General features: G+C 53.0%; 1 protein-coding gene across 9 annotated transcripts in view; it reads right to left on the bottom strand.

Moving 5' to 3' along the window:
• The window catches only part of LOC116956329 (disks large homolog 2-like), a 539,014-nt gene that overhangs the window by 218,997 nt on the left and 300,572 nt on the right, over positions 1 to 19,445 (bottom strand). For all 9 annotated transcript variants that reach the window (XM_076054104.1, XM_032977873.2, XM_076054103.1 and 6 more), the window contains 6 exons: positions 17,392 to 17,445; positions 13,368 to 13,418; positions 11,456 to 11,580; positions 6,733 to 6,902; positions 4,543 to 4,679; positions 3,612 to 3,762 (listed from right to left, as the gene is read on the bottom strand). In XM_076054104.1, coding sequence (XP_075910219.1) covers positions 3,612 to 3,762; positions 4,543 to 4,679; positions 6,733 to 6,902; positions 11,456 to 11,580; positions 13,368 to 13,418; positions 17,392 to 17,445 — 688 coding nt within the window. The remainder of the gene's footprint in view (positions 1 to 3,611; positions 3,763 to 4,542; positions 4,680 to 6,732; positions 6,903 to 11,455; positions 11,581 to 13,367; positions 13,419 to 17,391; positions 17,446 to 19,445) is intronic.

Here is a 19,445-nt window from a genome sequence, read left to right as displayed (position 1 = left end):
GTGGGGTCACAAGACATCTGGACCACCACCCCCTTTACATTAATTATTCTGCTCTCTCTCTCCACTGGCCTGTGAATTATGTTGGGGCCAGGGCCACGGTAAAATGTATCTGGCACAATGTATGTAATGCAATCCTAAACCTAGGAAATCCGCGACGTGTTCGACTTGTGCAGTCGAGTGTTAAGCTTTGAGCCGGCTCGTTTTACCCAAAGCCGTTACTTGCAACTTGGCGCTGGGTTTGTTTTCTCCCTCCCCATATCGGTGCAAGATGTTATAACTACCTCGCCTGGTATGCAGGAGGTCGTAGGTTCGATTTCGGCCCTGACGCTGCCGGCTGTATATTTGGAGTTTGCGTGTCTCTTTCTCGCTCCCCGTGGTTGCGTGGATTTTTATCCAGGTCCTCCGGTTTTATCCCTCCACGTTTAGATGCAACATGCTAAACTAAACCACTAGGCAAGGCCCACTTGAGCTACATAGCTCTTTTTCAGAAGTGACCTGGCCACGAATGATAGCTCAGCGAAGTGGCTTATCACGTGGAAATGTACAGCGGCCAAATACTCTGCACGCACGTCTCTAAATGTGGAGGGAAAAACCGGAGAAGCCGGGGGGAAATATACAGCAGCAGGCGTCAGGGTCAGGATCGAACCCACGATCTCCTGCGTACCAGGCGAGGTAGTTAACATCTCCTAGCCACCGTGGCGCCCCGTGTTTCGAGTATCTGGCTTGCTATCAATGTCCACGTGATGATGAGCCACTTCGCCAAGCTATCGTTTGTGGTAGCCAGGTTGCTTCTGAAAAACAGAACTACATAGCTCAGTGAGGCCTTTCGTGGTCAAAAAATAAATAAAACATTTCCCGGTAAACAAATAGTTTAAACTCGTTTGCATTCTAATGCCCCCCCCCCCCCACCCCCCGCTCGTTCAAAAGCCAAATCACATGACTCCGCTCAGACGCAACGTGAAAGCGCCACTTTGACCGCTCCGCACGGCCTCAAACGCGCTCGTGATGCAGGACCAATCGGAGGCACCTCGTGGGCGGGTTTGCGCAGAATTCCGGGAATACTCGCGGCGGCGGCGGCGGCGGCATTCTCGGGGGGCTAATGTCGCCAACAGCTTCCCGAGCGAGCACGCTCGCCCACTCGCTCGCTTATTAGCGCAGGCTTCAGAATCGGAAACGGTTATTCATACTGCAGGAGGAATCCGATGAGCTGTAAAGCTCTTTGTTTTCCACCGATGTCCAGTCGGGACATGGGGTAAGAACGTTAGAACAGCAAGCAGTGCAAGAACACGATAGGAGTGCGGAGTACAAGATAAACAAAACGTCGTGATTTTTTGTTATTTTATTTTTACCTACGTGACTTTACCGAATAGAACCAAAGAGTATAAACAAATCGCCCAAAAGCAAACAAAAACAACAAAACCATCCCCATCCTACCAGACAAAGCCCACTGCGGTATTAACTTATTTTGATTTGAAGCTTTCGTGACCGCAGGAATCCATACTCTTTGGTTCTTTCGGTAAAGTCACGTGGGTAGAAAATCAAATCAAATAAAACAAATCACGACGTTTCGATCGCGACACAAGCAGTCGTCATTAGGCGGCCTGGACACAATAGATCGCTCAACAAAGTGGCTTATCAGTCGAACATTTACTGCAGAAAAATAACCTAAAATAGTCTAAGCGCGTGTTTCCAAATGTGCCTTACACGGGGGGTGGGATGGGGGGGGGTACTAGCAGGGAGAGAGGAGGCATTCAGAGTGTGGTTAGTGGGGAAGGGGGGAGCCACGCGATTTACGAGAGGCTTTGAGCCGACGTCGATACATACGGACGGGCCAATGTCTCCATCACAGCGAAGTGCACGCTCGCTTAGCGCAGGCAGATGCAAGGGGGTGAGCGGGGAGAGGGAAGGCATTCAGAGTGTGGGGGGGGGCTGGGATGGCGGTAAGAGGGTGGGTGGGGGGGGGGGTAAAGTAACGTGATTTACGGTGGGGGCCTTTGAGCTGATTTCGACATAAGGATGGGCCGATGTCTCCATCACAAGGAAGCGCACGCTCGCTTAGCGCAAGCTTACACAGGGGGTGGCGGGCAGAGGGGGAGGCTTTCAGAGCCACGTGATTGGCGGGAAGCCTTGAGCCGATTTCGATATATAGGTGGGCCGATGTCTCCGTCGAAAAAACAAGCGGGCAAGCACCTTATCGGACCATTTCATGAGGTTTGGAAATCTGGGCCCTTTGACCGCGTCCGTCAGCCGGTGCCTTCAGCTTCCCCCGCTGTTGCGGATCCGCACAAAAAAATATTTTTAAAAATTTGGAGAACAAAAAATGTTGGAATTTTTGTTTTTACAGAGCAAAGCAAAGCCTTGGGCCGCGACTCGCCGAACGCGACCGATCTCGTCAAACGTCAGAAGCGAAGCTGGGCTGTGAGTGAGCCTGGCTAGTGCCCGGGTTGCCAGGTGACTTGCCTGGAAATACGAGGTGTTGCAGCGTTTGGTGAGGATGCGATGAGATTGCACTGCAGCACCGCATAGATGGATTCTTCAATCCACCTATGTGGTGCTTTGAGTGTTACCCCCCCCACCCCCCCTTACTCCTCCCTGTATGAGTGATGAATTTTCATCCTCTTTGAGGGTTCCGGATTCCTCCGGTTACAAAAGTCAAAAAAAGTTCATCGATGAAAGTGGCCGTAACGAACCGACTTCAAAAACTCTCTCCCGAAAAAACGAGTCCCTAAGAGGCTCCTCATCGAGGCTTTCTTGAGCTAATGAGGGACGTCATCGTCGTTATTGCTCCGAGCTACTTTCCACCAACATGCACGACCGCCCTGCGCCACCTACACCGGCTTAACCTCGACGCCCATCGCGACCGTGATATGTGCGGGTGAACGCGCCGATGTGGGTGAGCGGGCTTGGGAAGGGGGGGGGGGGTGGGACGAGCGGGTGAACGCGTGGGACGAGTGTGTGACGGTGAGTCAGCCAACGGCTGACTCACCGTCACACGCACGCCCACACAAAGATAAAGATCCCCCGTGTAGCCTTAGCGGACTGTCGGGGCAAGTGCTGTTAGCGAGCAGCAGGTATGAAGGCCGGCACGCCACACGAGGGGGTGTGGGTGTCCAGCGCCACGCCCGGCCGCCTTCGTCTCCCCAGTGGCGATGTTTGCACACGTGCACCATTGTACTCATTTGATGCCCTATCGACCTAGCGGAGGCGCAGGACCGGTTCAGATAATCCTCACTGATGTCGGTGGCCGTGAGCCTGAGTCGAACTCGGGTCGCCGGGTCCGTGGCGAAGTGCTCACCGCTTACACCACCACGTACACAATGACTGAGCTCACAAATGCGCCCGAGTGTGGCCCTGAGGTCACATGCAGCGATCCGCAGAAGTTTGCAAAGTGAGCGGTCGGGGGCGGTCGTACTGGTGAGCGCCGGTGCAAGTGCCGGTGAGGTCCCGGGGTTGCGGCGCGGCACTTGGCGTGCGTGCGACCGCGCGCGTCCAGGCATGCGTATGCGCGCGTGCGGGTTGTGCGTGTGCACGCGACCGCGTGTGTTGTGATTGCGCGTTACGCGCGGCTGAGCGTACGCGCGACCGCACGCGCGCCGGCAGACCGCACTCACAGCTGCTGGCGACGTCGGGGGGGCTCCCGTAGGAGTCGCTCGTGTAGACGCCCACGGGCTTGGCCACCTTGAGGTAGACGACATCTGAGGTGTTCTTCAGCGTCCCCACGGCGTCCTCGTGCGTCACCTCCGACAGGCTCATGCTGTTCACCTGCGCGCGTCGGTGGCCGTCGGCGGGTGGGGGAACACGCGGACGCGTCGATCGGCGACCGCCGACGCTTCCTCCTCCCACCCCACCCCCCCCCCCCCCACCACCTCCACTCACCGCCTCGATTGAACGTCGACGTTCAAAAACTCGCGCCGGCGGCGAGGTAGAGTTACCGTCGTTTGCCGGCCGACACATTCGCGCGGCGATAAAAAAGCTTCGGAGCGACGCTCGGACGCAGCGAGCGTCGCTCTCTCGGCGAGCGGCAGTGCAGCGAGCGTGTCGCTTGCAGGGAATGCCTCGGCGGCGGTTCCGCGGTGTCCGCTCGCGTGTACCGGTGTCTCTCTCTCTCTCTCGCGCGCGCTCTCTCGCAGCAGAGAGAGAGAGAGAGAGAACGGGAACCCGACGGAAAATGCCGCCACCAGCTCTGCGTTCCTCTGTATATTTCGAGGCGTTATCGGCCACCTAATGAGTGTTTGCATGTGGCGGCACGGAGAAAATCCACGTTTTGCGCGAGGGGGCAACGCTCTATCCCAGGGGGCATGGCGAAAAAAAATAAATGCGAGACATTTTTTTTGCAAATTCGGAAAATGATCTGGCTGTATAGCAAATGAAAAAGTACAATCAGTTTACTATGCAAGTAAAAAAAAATAGTGTTTTAATATTTACGTGTTAATTCTTTTTTTACTGTAGGGCCTCGCCCACCATAGATGGGGGGGGGGGGTGGGCGGGCAGGGGCAGGGGCAGGCGGTGGGGGGGGGGGCGCGTTGGGGTGCGGTCGCTCACGGCCAGGAGCCTGTCGCCCACTTGGAGCCGCCCGTCCTTCAGCGCCGCTCCACCGTCGATGATCTTCGTCACGTAGATGCTGTTGTCGCCGGGAACGTGCTGGTTCCCGACGCCGCCCGCGATGCTGAACCCCAGCCCTGGAGGCCAAAGGAAGAGCAAACGGCGCACGCGCGCATTGATACGGGGCAAAGCGCGCACGTGCCCGCATACGCACGCGCACACACGCGGATCCCCTCCCCCCGTCCAGCCTCGACAGACCGTTGGGGCAAGCGCTGCTAGCGAGTAGCAGCACCTATGGTACACGAAGGGGTGGGTGGCCAGCACCGTGCCGGGCTACCTTGGTCTCCCCAGTGGCGATGTTTACTACACATCGCTCCGGGTACTCGTTTTTGAGGCCGAGATGACCTCGGCGAAGCCCAGGACCGGTTCACAGACAATCGTCACTTGGTGGTGGCCGTTGAGCGGGAATGGAACTCGGGTCGCCGGATTCGTAGCGCAGCGCGCTAATCGCTGAGCCACCACTCCCCATGCACACAAAATAGACAAAGGCAATCAAACAAAGATCCCCCGTGTAGCCTTAACAGACTGCAGGGGCAAGTGCTGTTAGCGAGCACCTATGAAGGCCGGAACGGTACACGAGGGGGTGGGTGGCCAGCACCACGCCCGACCGCCTTTGTCTCCGCAGTGGCGATGTTTGCACACCGCACCAGGTACTCCTTTGAGGCTGAGTCGACCTAGGGGAGGCCCGGAACCGGTTCAGATAATCGTCACTGGTGTTGGCCGTGAGCGGGAATCGAACCCGTGTCGCCGGGTTCATAGCGCAGCGTAGCGTGAACCGCTACACGCGCACCGACACGCATGCCCATGATCTTGGTTAGGGGTCAACTCGCATGAGCTCTATGGATTCAATGAATTAGCCGTGCCAATGATCATTACCATAACCAACTAATGCAGCCAGCCACTAGCACTAGCCCAATTCCTCTTTGCACCGTGCTGTACGTACGGTGAACTTCTTTCGCACCGTACGTAGCCGACCGTGCAAATCGGAGGTGCGGGTGGAAAGAAGGACACAAAAAAAGCAATTCTAGATTTGAAGCTTTCGTGACTGCAAGGATCCATACTCTTTGGTTCTATTCGGTAAAGTCACGTAGGTTAAAAAATAAAACAACAAAAATGACGTTTCGGCCACAACACAAGTGGCCTTTATCAGGTGAAGGGATCAGGCTGTCTCGAGGACAGCGGTCTGAGTGGTGGCTGTGTTCCACTCCAGCGCTGTCCTCGAGACAGCCTGATCCCTTCTCCTGATGAAGGCCGCTTGTGTTGTGGCCGAAACGTCGTGATTTTTGTTGTTTTATTTTTTTACCTACGTGACTTTACCGAATAGAACCAAAGAGTACAAACAAAGCAGTTCGTGTTGACCTTCCACCAGCACACGCGATGAGCACGGCTGGCTACGTACCGTGCAAAAGAAGTCCAACGTGCGTACACACATGCACGCGTACAACGACAACGGGGCCCTTGTTTAAAAAAAAAAAGTTACATTTTTCAGGACCGCCTGGCCCCAATATCCCCGATGTGGAGCGTCGTGCGATGAGGCGCGGCCGTTCCGCTGAACGACCTCGGCCGCAATGACCTCTGCATCTTAACCATCCGTCTCCGACGCCCACGTTAGAAGGTTTTTTTTAATGATTATTTATTTATTTTACTTTACCAGCTGCAAGGCAACCCCACCACTCAGCTGCTGCGTAGCTCTCTTTGAGAAGGTCAACGAGGTGGGCGTCTCATCATCATCGTCGTCGTCGTCGTGTGGACATTTACTTCAGCCGGATACTCCAAACGCGCGACGTTGATTCGAAATGGGGCGGGGGGAAAAACCGCAGGACCCGGAGACAAAAATTCACGCGACCACGGGGGAGAGAGAGAGAGACGCGCAAACTCCACGCATGCAACAGGCAGTGTCAGGGTCTGGATCGAACCCACACGACCTCCTGCGTACCAGGCGAGGGAGTTAACATCTCGCCACGGCGGCGCCCTCCCGCCTCTCCTCCAAGCAGCCCAATATAATCTCCCTCGAGGGGCTCTCTGGAGGACTTTCTTGTCAACGGTTTAGGGGAAATAAAAATCCCACTAAAGTCCACGATGGGATGTTGATGACCACGAGCTCCCTTCCTCCAGCCGCACTCCGCCCACCTTTGGGCCCCTTGATGAGCTTGATCTCCTCCAGGGTCTCGCGCATGGAGCGACGTCGCCGCACGTACAGCTGCACGATGGAGCCGGCCTCCTTGAGGGCCTCCACGGCGCGGCTGTGCGTCACGTCCACCACGTCCACCTCGTTCACCCGCAGGATGCAGTCGTTCACCCTGGGGGCCCACGGGGGCACGGCAATGAGGGGGGGGGGGGGGTGGGGGGGGGCGGACCTGGTTATCAACATCCCATCGCGAGCGGGTGTGCACGTGGTTGTGTGTGGTGTAGTTGCTCTCTAACAGCACTTGCCCCAACAGGCTGTTCAGGCTATATGGGGGATCTTTGTCTTTGGTGTAGCGGTCAGCGCGCTGCGCTACAAACCCGGCGGCCCGAGTTCGATTTCCGTTCACGGCTAACACCGGTGACAATTATCTGAACTGATCATGGGCCTCCCCTAGGTCTACTCAGCCTAAAATGATCCCCCCCCCCCCCCCTCCGTCCTAATGCAGCCTCCTATTTGGTCCTTAATGGCAGGGTTGATTTGACCATGAAGCGGACGGTGATTGGTATTCTGGCTCTTAGGAAGTGCCAAGTTCAATCACCGCCCGCTTCATGGTCAAATCAACCCTGCCATTAAGGACCAAATAGGCGGCTCATTTTCATTAATATCAATGTCCCTTTTACCTACCGTTCTAATCACTCGATAAATCAAGAGTGCTTGGATCCGTAACCGCGAGTCGGAGGAGTGCCTGTTAAAATTTTCCTTGCCACTGCTGCCAATGCCCGAGTTATTTTGATCAGTGAAATTGAATAATTGACTGGGGGGGTGGTGGTGGTGGTGGTGGTGAACCCGGCGACCCAAGTTTGATTTCCCAACCGCGGCGTGGCAAGGAGTGATATCAGACCCTGCGGACCCGGAGACTCCCCCCCCCCCCCCCCACCCCACCCCTCTCTGCGCCGCGTACTGTCCAGCGCGGTGAAGTACGGTCAAGTGACCCCCCCAAGCCCTCCCCACAAGGCACACGGAGGGCCCTCATCCAGCAGTGCAGTAAACAAAGGGTCCTTGTGCGTGCAGTACACGGACATGCCGATCATCAACAGGGAGGGGGGAAATGTTATTTTGCGGGGATTTCCTGCGTGAATACAAAATGACCATCATTATTATTATTATTATCACATGTCAACGTTGTCGGATTGTGTAAATATCTTTGTCGTTATGACTTGTTGAGAATTTTTCTGATTTTACGTTGAGTATTAACGCGACGATGGGGCGCTTTGAGTGGCAGATTTTGTGCCAGCAGCGGCGCTGGTGGCAATTTACGATAAGATCGTACACCCAACTAAATCACGGATCAGAGATTTCGCCCACCCCTCCCAATATATGGTCACTGTGGATTATCAATCGCGACGAATCGCATCGATCCCCGCTCAGTCTATCCATGAGAAACAAACGTAAAAAAATATTTCTTTAATCGGGATTAATTGCCCAATCTCAGCACTGGAGCATCCAAGCTGTGAGCTCAGAGGCAGTGATGAAGAATACCGCACTCACATTGGGCTGTCCATTCCTAAACCTTCGGCCAGTCTTCAATAACTGAGCCCAGAATGGCAATGACCTGGTGAACCTCAACCCCCCTCCCGGTGAGTAATGCCGCTCCAGAATATCCGGGACGTTGTATGATGCGAGGGAGGATGTGGAATAAAAAATATATTTGAGTCAATTTTTTGGAAAAATAAAGGGGTTAATCATCATTTTTGATCTTCGTGTCGACACTATTGCCAATAAATCCGTGGATCGAGTGATGATCATTTGATTGGCTGAATGTCAGCGAGATCGGCGATTCCGTCGCAGTCCGTTTTTATTGTTACGTTAAAAACAAAGGTGTCGGATCGTGTAAATATCATCGTAATTGGCCGATTAAAAATCGCTGGGTTCATGGTCACTTGCGAGTTTTAAATCGACGTGTCGATTAATCGGCAATCGATGATAGCGCCAATATATTCCGCTGTGCTACAACCATTAACAAGATCCGTGGATTGATTGGCAACGAGACTCGACAGGGCAATTGACCCGCCCAAAATACGATTAATCCGGCGATTAACTCGCCCAGATTACCATTAACCCGGCATTTTTTGATGGTTTGTCACGTAGATGCTGCTGTCCGCGGGCAGGACGGACAAATATCTAGACGAAGGGCCTATGAAGACGAAGCGTGGACACACAATGGGGGGGGGGGGGGGGGGGTGGGGCACAGGAGAGGGCACGACAGTGGAGCGAAATAATATTACATGGGGTGTTGGTGGGCCAGATGTCTGGGAACGTCTATTTAATTTTGATTTAAAGCTTTCGTGACTGCAGGGATTCATATTCTTGGTTCTTTCGGTAAAGTCACCACGTAGAAGGGAAAACAATAAAATAATAAAAATATAAAACAATAAAATTCTCACGACGTTTCGACTGCAACACAATTTTCACACCTGATGATGATTGCTTGTGTTTTATATTTTTATTATCTTATTGTTTCCCTTCAACGTGACTCTATTTAATTCTCTAAAAAAAAAAACAAGAATCGGAGGACTCCGGCTCTGTGGCCTGGCCCGAGCCCCAATGCCAACACCCGAGATTTGAAAACGGACAACGCGTCGACTGCCCTCTAGCGAAGAGACCGGCGACTGTGCACTTCTTCGTCACTGCTGTAGTACGGCTGCTGATGATGTCGACGCAGAGCGACGGACCACAATTTCACACTCGGGTGGTCAAAGCCCAGACAGGTAACCGCGTCGTCAGGGGCAAGCGGAGTACTGTATCGCCGTCGCTACGATGTCTCCTTCGTATTTTTAGGTCGGGTAGCGTTACGGTCCCTGTTCAGGACGACCACAGTAGCCACAGGTATCATCCGCATCTACCGCCACGGTTTGTGTCCAGTGGACACGGTTTAGAGGTGGACCGTGAGCAGCTTCGTGGACGATCGCACCCAGGGATCTGCGTTGGATCTCCATTTGTGCATCATCAGGTCTCATCTGCCGCTGCCACGGTTTGTGCAGTAGAGGTGGACCGCTCTCCACATACAAACTCTTCGGCGTTGGTTCTCTCACAAGAATTTTGCACTCGGAAAGAAAGGGCATCCGTCCTAGATTTGATAATAATAATACTTTCATTTCATGTAGCGTCATTCTTGTGCAACGCTGTACATTAATTTTATACATTTACTATGTTTATTTTATTTTACTAGGTAAGATATAAAGCTCTCTTTTCAGAAGCGACCTGGCACTTTGTGACCACGTGAAGTGTCGAGGGTTCGCTGGCAGGAGGTCACGGGACAGCCCCAGGTGGTGCCATGGGGTTGACTGAGATGACTGGCTGATGCACCACGTGTGCCCCCTAATGTGCCAACAGAAAGGCAAAGACCCCCCCCCCATATAGCCCCAACAAACTGTTGGGGCAAGTGCTGTTAGTAAGTAGCACCTATGAAGGCCGGCACGGTACACGAGGGCGTGGGTAGCCAGCGCCACGCCCGATCGCCTTTGTCTCCCCAGTGGCGATGTTTACTACACACCGCACCAAATACTAATTATTGAGGCTGAGTTACCGGTGTTGGCCGTGAGCGGGAATCGAACTCGGGACGCCGGGTTCATACTCATAGCGCAGCGCGTTAACCAATGTGCCCACCACATACATCCCGACACACCTACAAAGACAAAGATCCCCAGTAATGCCTTAAGAAACTGTTGGGGCAAGTGCTCTTAGCGAGCACCTATGAAGGCCAGAACGGCACACGAGGGGGTGGGTGGCTAGCACCACGCCCGGCCGCCTTTGTCTCTCTAGTGGTGATATTGACAACACACCGCATCGGGTACTCATTTGAGGCTGAGTCGACCTAGAGGAGGCCCAGAACCGGTTCAGATAATCGCCAATTGTGGCGGCCGTGAGCAGGAATCGAACCCGGGTCACCAGGTTCGTAGGGCAGCACGCTAACCACTACACTACCGCTCCCCACACAGTCACACTTGCGATAGGATGTTGATAAGCACGTCCGCCCACCATCCCTCTCCCGCCCTCCTACGTTGTTTTCTGGGTCTTGAATGACAATAAAACACTACTATATATTATAAAAAAGACCGAAAAAAAGAGGAGGATTTCTCCATAATTCTGGCTGTCACCTGATGACGCTGGTCGTAATTACCTGCGAGATGCCACGGTCCTCGAATTGTAAATGTCGCGTGTTTTTACTCTCCAACACACGACCGGTGAGTCCTGAACTAAGTTGACTAATTGGCACTTTTTTTTTTTACGTGGCAAGCGCTTTGCCAATCGGTTGTGTCGGGTGATGGTGGTGGTGGCGGGTTCGCACGACGTGTGTAATATACGGGGTGCTTTAAAAAACAAAATGTGAACACTTCTGAGAATTTGCAACGACACCGCAAGAAGTGTGCCGCTGCCTCCGGGCTCTGTAGACCACCGGGAGAAGATTCCAGGCCACGTGTTGACAACGATGGCGAACGAGTGGAGAGACTCTATTTACTTTTTTGAAGCTATTAACATTGCACTCATCATGCTTGCAGTGTACTATCCGTTCTTTTTCGATGAAAAACGATAGTCCCACGAACCCCCCAAAAAATAAACCTCTATCGTGTGCACTATGTTGAACTTCTTTCGCACCGTACGTAGCCGACCGTGCTAAACAACAACAACAAAATGAAGAATCATTGTGGTAAGCGTGGGCCTCACCTGAGTCGCCCGTCTTGTGCCGCGGCACCCCCTGGGATGATCTTGGTGATGTAGATGCTGGGGTCGTCCCCGATGTGTGGGTTGTCCGTGCCCCCCGCTATGCTGAATCCAAGCCCAGAGTTCCCCTGCAGATGACAATTCACAACCGGGGGGGGGGGGGGGGGTGGGTGGAGGGGGTGTGGGGGCATCAGCAAAAAGGCGTCGCAGTCCGATACGAGAGGGACTTAAGAGGGCAGCCCGTTTCCTACAAATGCGGCCATGTGACACCTCCCGTCTAAATTCACCCTGACGCTCACCACTCTCCCATCTAAATTCACCCTGACGCTCACCACTCTCCCGTCTAAATTCACCCTGACGCTCACCACTCTCCCGTCTAAATTCACCCTGACGCTCACCACTCTCCCGTCTAAATTCACCCTGACGCTCACCACTCTCCCATCTAAATTCACCCTGACGCTCACCACTCTCCCGTCTAAATTCACCCTAACGGTCACCACTCTCCCGTCTAAATTCACCCTGACGCTCACCACTCTCCCATCTAAATTCACCCTGACGCTCACCACTCTCCCGTCTAAATTCACCCTGACGCTCACCACTCTCCCATCTAAATTCACCCTGACGCTCACCACTCTCCCGTCTAAATTCACCCTGACACCACTCTACCATCTAAATTCACCCTGACCCTCACCACTCTCCCGTCTAAATTAACCCTGACGCTCACCACTCTCCCGTCTAAATTCACCCTAACGCTCACCACTCTCCCGTCTAAATTCACCCTGACGCTCACCACTCTCCCATCTAAATTCACCCTGACGCTCACCACTCTCCCGTCTAAATTCACCCTGACACCACTCTACCATCTAAATTCACCCTGACCCTCACCACTGTCCCGTCTAAATTCACCCTGACACCACTCTACCATCTAAATTCAGGCTGACGCTCACCACTCTCCCGTCTAAATTCACCCTGACGCTCACCACTCTCCCGTCTAAATTCACCCTGACCCTCACCACTCTCCCGTCTAAATTCACCCTGACGCTCACCACTCTCCCGTCTAAATTCACCCTGACGCTCACCACTCTCCCGTCTAAATTCAAACTGACGCTCACCACTCTCCAGAAAGGGTAAAGCCTTTTCTTTGCTATTTTTTTTTAAATCACCTTACTGGAAGCAAATGGTCCCTGGTAGACAGCGTGGTTACAATTCCTCCCTTCGGGGGCATCAAGCAGAATCCCTCACACGTAAAGATCAACAAACACCGAGAGACTCCAAACAGCCGTGCGGCACTGCTCCTGCAGTTCGTCGCCATCGCCCGCTCTGAAGAATCTCCCCGGGAAATGCATGGGGCACCGCAAATGAGAATGGAGGGGCAACCACACGGAGCTGTCGGAACAGACGAACGTTATCTGTTTCCTCACGCAAAGACACATTGTGGCCAGCCTGTGCATAAAGACAAAGGTCCCCCGTGTAGCCTGTAACAGGCTGTTGTGGCAGGTGCTGTTAGCGAGCACACTATGAAGGCCGGAACGGCACTCGAGGGGGTGGGTGGCCAGCAACACGCCCGGCCGCCTTTGTCTCCCCCAGTGGCGAGAGTTTTTTTCGCACCGCACCCTGGGTACTCATTTGAGGCTGAGTGGGCCTCGGGGAGGCCCAGGACCGGTTCAGATAATTGTCACCGGTGTTGACCGTGAGCGGCAGTTGAACTCTTGTGGACGGGGTTCGTAGCTCAGCGTAGCGCTAACCCCCGCACTCCCGCTCCCACACATATGCGTGCGTTTGCGCGCGTACGCATACGCACGCAAACACACGCACGCACGGACACTCCAAAGCGTTCCTGGCGGCCCTGGGGCCGTGTGCGTGGACGTTCGTCTCGGGTGCAAAGGTCGGCGGAACGACCAACGTCCAAACTTACTCTCTCCAGCGTGATCTCCTCATATTCGTAGTCCACGTCCGTCCCGTTCAGCTGCATAAAAACATACAAAAAGTAAACATCGCAGATCGTTAGTTCGTGAGCGTCGTTCTTTGTTGTTGTTTGTTGTTGTTATGAGCACGCTTGTTTTTGGTGGAAATTGAGCATTCGCGTGGCCGGAGGCCACCCTCGCTTCCGAGGAAGCCTCGCCGAGTCTCGGAGAAAGTAAAAATGTCCAGGAGGGGTGCTGCTGGGTTTCCGCGACGTTTCGGGCGACGTTCCGGGCGACGTTGCTGCAATGCGTTGAGAGTATTTGGCCGCTCGAAGTGTCCGTGCCATAAGCCACTTCGTTGGCGAAGTTAAAACCTCAGCGGGCTTTGCCTGTTAGGACGGCGGATGTTTTCGTCGTATTCGTACGCGTTTCGGGTGATTTGTTTACTCTTGATTGTACTTGGCACTCAATTCGTGTTTTTGTACAGTTTGTTGTTGTGACATCGGATTCTTCCGGTGCGGACAAATATTCTGATGTCTGATTGTGAGCTCCCTCGTTCCTCCGGCTCGCCACAGCTTCGTTGGCAAATCCACGCCCACCATCACCTCCTCCCCCCCCCCCCCCCCGTTTGCGGCGAAAAGTGAATGCGCAAACACAGCGGACAAACTCCACGACTGACCGAGAGAGAGAGAGCGAGAGAGAGCGATCGCGGGAGAGAGAGCGATCGTGGGAGAGAGCAAGTGGGAGAAAACCGATGGGCAAGAGAGAGACAGGGAAGATCGAGCGACGTACCACCACCACCACCACCACGTGGTGGTCATGGTGGTCGTGGTCGCGCGCCCCACGTTTCATCCCAAAAAAAACGAGGCGTGGATCCTCGTGGAGACTTAGCGGTGGACAGGGCCCCACGCCACCCCCCTCTTTCAGCAAAGCGCCGAAGAAACGAAACCTGAAACCTGTCACGGAAGCCTGAAACCTGCTGGGCTGCACCCATTCAGTACGGCGCGGCGGATTTTTATTTTAAAAAAATCCGTGCCCCCCCCCCTCTCCCTTGTTCATTCTCTGTATGGAGGGAGGGAGTGGAGGGAGTGGAGGGAGTGAGTGGAGGGAGGGCAGCGATAATTTATCCGCGGCCATTGGAAGTGATCGCTCCGAGATGGATGTTTTCAGGTCGATTGAAGCGGTGGGTCGGGGGGCAGGGGGTAGGGGGTAGGGGTCGGAGTTAGGGGGGGGGAAGAGTTTTTTGTTCCTTTCTGCAGCGCGAGTGGAAAATGAAGACGAAATCGCCGCAAGTGCGTCGGTGGTCACTCCTTCCCGGGGTGTGCCGAGGCTTTCCACGTGGAGTTGTCCTCATTTATCGACCCCGGGAGAGATGATGATGATGGGCTGATCCTACCCTTCCCAAGCGGGATGTGAACTCGTAACCTTTGCGACTGAGAACCGCTCACTCTGCCGCTGTAGCAGCTAGCTGGCCGGAAAACGACTCCGCTTGTTCGAAAGCTTTACCGAGTCTCGCGACTCTTACTCACGAGAGCCCTGGCAACTCTCAGATGTAGGGTGCAGCCTCCGTCTTCCTTTGTACGGCTGACGATGGAGATGCAGAGCGACGACTAACAGTGTCACATTCAGGTGGTCAAGCCCGGATAACCGCGTATCGCTGTGATGTCTCCTTCGTATAAATATTTGAATAACCACAGTGGGTTCTAGATTTGAAGCTTTCGTGACTGCAAAGATCCATACTCTTTGGTTCTATTCGGTAAAGTCACGTAGGTAAAAAAATAAAACAAAAATCACGACGTTTCGGCCACAGACACAATTTCAACCGAGAAGATGGTTTCAAATTAAGCAACCATTGGAAAGATGTTCTAAATCGAACCAAACATTAAACTAATTTTTCAATGGTACAGTATATTTTTCAAGTAGTGGTACCCCAAACTTTCGCAGCTTAAAATCCCCTTTTCACACCACCAGCATGTGGACGCTGCCGTGCCCCCTCGCCAGCCTGCACAGGTCGACCCCCTCCCTATCTTTCATCATGCTAAGTCCGCCTATTAAATGTAATTTTTTATGCTAATTCCTTTGTCAAGGCACCTTAATTACTCTCACACAGCTTAAAGGTCGCGGTCTGAGCGTGGCTGTGTTTCACTCCAGCGCTGTCCTCGAGACAGTCGGGTCCCTTCACCTGATGAAGGCCGCTTGTGTTGTGGCAGAAACGTCGTGATTTTTGTTGTTTTATTTTTTTACCTACGTGACTTTACCGAATAGAACCAAAGAGTAACCTCAGTGGGCTTTGCCTGGTTGGATGGGGATGGTTTAGCTGTATTCGCATGTGTTTCGGGTGATCTGTTTAACTTTCTTGTGGTTTGCACGACTATCGTGTTTTTGTAATGATTGTTGTTCCAACGATATTGTCCACCCCTTGCTGGAGATCTCTGAACAAAAAGAGAGCTTTTTACAGCTACATCGGATTCCTCCAGTATGAACAAATACACCTATCTTGATTTGAAGCTTTCGTGACTGCAGGAATCCATACTCTTTGGTTTCTCTTGGTAAAGTCACGTAGGTAGAAATAAAATAAAATAGTGATTTGTTTTGTTTTATTTCTTACCTACGTGACTTTACTGAAAGAACCAAAGAGTATGGACATACTCCATACAAAGAGTATGGACATACTCTTTGGTTCTATTCGGTAAAGTCACGCAGGTAAAAAATGAAATAACAAAAATCACGACGTTTCGGCCACACCACAAGTGGCCTTCATCAGGTGAAGGGACCGTGCTGTCATGAGGACAGCGTTGAGTATGGACAGCTTGATGACTCGAGACACGTGGCGCCTGCTTTTTGTGCGAGCCGATTCCACAGTTTAGGAACCGCGGCGTTTTTCACGTACACAAAAATAATAGAATTATTAATATGCCGCCCATGATTTTTTTTTCATTGCTTGAAAGGAGGCAATTAACTGATTAATTGATGCCGATCTTGGTACAGGCATGCATCGTCACCGGATCTGAGCACGCGTGCAAAATTAGTGATTGATTGCACAACGGGAAGTGGACTAACTTTTCATTACAAGATTTGGCCACGAACAAACAGAGGCGTTAAGTGAAACCGTTGCAACACAAAAAAAAACCGACTCGCCAAATGTTTGAACCGTCGAGCCAGCGGCCCAGGGGGCATCACCCTCGCGCGCGCGACGCCACCGCCGGCGGATCTTTAACGTGCGCGGAAAAGGCCGAAGACGCGCGTCATTACCCCGCCGCCCCCCGCCCCTCTGTTGTCTCCTTTGTTGGAGCGAGCCACGGTGTAGTTTTTTACGGCTAAACATGACCGGTTTTCACCCTTTCCGGCAATAAAAAAAAACCAGTCGTGTTGAGATGTCAAAGTACCAAACTGAAACCTTTAGCGAGGAATCGCGTCCGCGTCAACCGCACGTACTTGCGATGAACGTGTGACGATGCATCGTCTTTGAAGCTGATTGGTCCACACCCAGAGACAGCTTTCTTTGGAGCCTCGTCTCAAGTCGGTGTCAGACCAGAGGACGACGCCAAAAGGCGAAGGCAGCACTAGGACAATGCCACTGTCAGGACATTGAGAGCTCGGGTTTGAGCAGCTACATCGTGGGGGACCTCCCCTTGCCACTATCAAAATATAGGAATTGGTGTTTACCCTTTCTGGCAATAAAACAGTTGTGTTCAGATGTTAAAGCACCAAACTGCAACCTTTTGTAAGGAATCGCGTCTGCATTAGCCACACACGCACTTGTGATGAACATGCAAATAAAAAAAAAACACGTGCTCTGGTCGTCTATGATGATGCATCGTCTTTGAAAGTGATTGGTCCACACCCAGAGACAACTTACTTTAGAGCCTCGTCTCAAGCGGTGTCAGACCAGAGGACGACACCAAAAGGCGAAGGCAGCACTAGGACAATGCCACTATCAGGCGTTGAACCGAGGGCGGCTGCCGCTGCGTTCGAAACGGCTGCGGATTTCCCTCCACGCAGGTGGCGACGGCCCCGGGGGAGGCGTTTACTCACGTATGGCGACGAGTCCAAGGTGTCAGTGCTCACGATCACGGGCGGCGAGTTCGTCTGCGGGGAAAACAGAGAGAGAGAGCGGCGTCACGAGAGGGACACAGGGAGAGACACATCGCCCTGGCGGGTGAGACGGGTTCGCTGCGGCGTTCCCACAGGCACTCCACGCTCCACCGTGTCATTCTGGGCCTCTGTGTGAGTCTATGGGTCTCTCTGTATGAGTCTATGGGTCTCTGTGTGAGTCTATGGGTCTCTGTGCGAGTCTATGGGTCTCTGTGCGAGCCTATGGTGCTCTTTATGAGTCTATGGGTCTCTATGTGAGTCTATGGGTCTCTGTGTGTGAGTCTATGGGTCTCAGTGCGAGTCTATGGGTCTCTGTGTGTGTCTATGGGTCTCAGTGCGAGTCTATGGGTCTCCGTGTGAGTCTATGGGTCTCTCTGTATGCGTCTATGGGTCTCTGTGTGAGCCTATAGGTCTCTGTGTGTGAGTCTATGGGTCTCTGTGCGAGTATATGGGTCTCCGTGTGAGTCTATGGGTCTCTCTGTGTGAGCCTATGGGTCTCTGTATGAGTCGATGGGACTCTCTGTGAGTCTATGGGTCTCTGTGTGAGTCTATGGGTCTCTGTGTGAGTCTATGGGTCTCTGTATGAGTCGATGGGACTCTCTGTGAGTCTATGGGTCTCTGTGTGAGTCTATGGGTCTCTGTGTGAGTCGATGGGCCTCTCTGTGAGTCTATGGGTCTCTGTGTGTGTCTATGGGTCTCAGTGCGAGTCTATGGGTCTCCGTGTGAGTCTATGGGTCTCTCTGTATGCGTCTATGGGTCTCTGTGTGAGCCTATAGGTCTCTGTGTGTGAGTCTATGGGTCTCTGTGCGAGTATATGGGTCTCCGTGTGAGTCTATGGGTCTCTCTGTGTGAGCCTATGGGTCTCTGTGTGAGTCTATGGGTCTATGTGTGAGTCTGTGGGTCTCTATGCGAGTCTATCGGTCTCTGTGCGAGCCTATGGGTCTCTGTATGAGTCTGTGGTTCTCTGTGTGAGCCTATAGGTCTCTGTGCCAGTCTATGGGTCTCTGTATGAGTCGATGGGCCTCTCTGTGAGTCTATGGTCTCTGTGTGAGTCTATGGGTCTCTGTGCGAGTATATGGGTCTCCGTGTGAGTCTATGGGTCTCTGTGTGTGAGTCTATGGGTCTCAGTGCGAGTCTATGGGTCTCTGTGTGTGTCTATGGGTCTCAGTGCGAGTCTATGGGTCTCCGTGTGAGTCTATGGGTCTCTCTGTATGCGTCTATGGGTCTCTGTGTGAGCCTATAGGTCTCTGTGTGTGAGTCTATGGGTCTCTGTGCGAGTATATGGGTCTCCGTGTGAGTCTATGGGTCTCTCTGTGTGAGCCTATGGGTCTCTGTATGAGTCGATGGGACTCTCTGTGAGTCTATGGGTCTCTGTGTGAGTCTATGGGTCTCTGTGTGAGTCTATGGGTCTCTGTATGAGTCGATGGGACTCTTTGTGAGTCTATGGGTCTCTGTGTGAGTCTATGGGTCTCTGTGTGAGTCGATGGGCCTCTCTGTGAGTCTATGGGTCTCTGTGTGTGTCTATGGGTCTCAGTGCGAGTCTATGGGTCTCCGTGTGAGTCTATGGGTCTCTCTGTATGCGTCTATGGGTCTCTGTGTGAGCCTATAGGTCTCTGTGTGTGAGTCTATGGGTCTCTGTGCGAGTATATGGGTCTCCGTGTGAGTCTATGGGTCTCTCTGTGTGAGCCTATGGGTCTCTGTGTGAGTCTATGGGTCTATGTGTGAGTCTGTGGGTCTCTATGCGAGTCTATCGGTCTCTGTGCGAGCCTATGGGTCTCTGTATGAGTCTGTGGTTCTCTGTGTGAGCCTATAGGTCTCTGTGCCAGTCTATGGGTCTCTGTATGAGTCGATGGGCCCCTCTGTGAGTCTATGGTCTCTGTGTGAGTCTATGGGTCTCTGTGCGAGTATATGGGTCTCCGTGTGAGTCTATGGGTCTCTCTGTGTGAGTCTATGGGTCTCTGTGTGAGTGTATGGGTCTCTGTGCGAGCCTATGG

Source organism: Petromyzon marinus, chromosome 64 (genome assembly GCF_048934315.1).
Source record: "Petromyzon marinus isolate PM22_M1 ecotype Great Lakes invasive population chromosome 64, UKy_Petmar_22M1.pri1.0, whole genome shotgun sequence".
In the NCBI taxonomy this organism is placed as follows: domain Eukaryota; kingdom Metazoa; phylum Chordata; class Hyperoartia; order Petromyzontiformes; family Petromyzontidae; genus Petromyzon; species Petromyzon marinus.
Note: the sequence above shows the minus strand (reverse complement) of the source record. Positions and strands in the feature narration are given on the sequence as shown.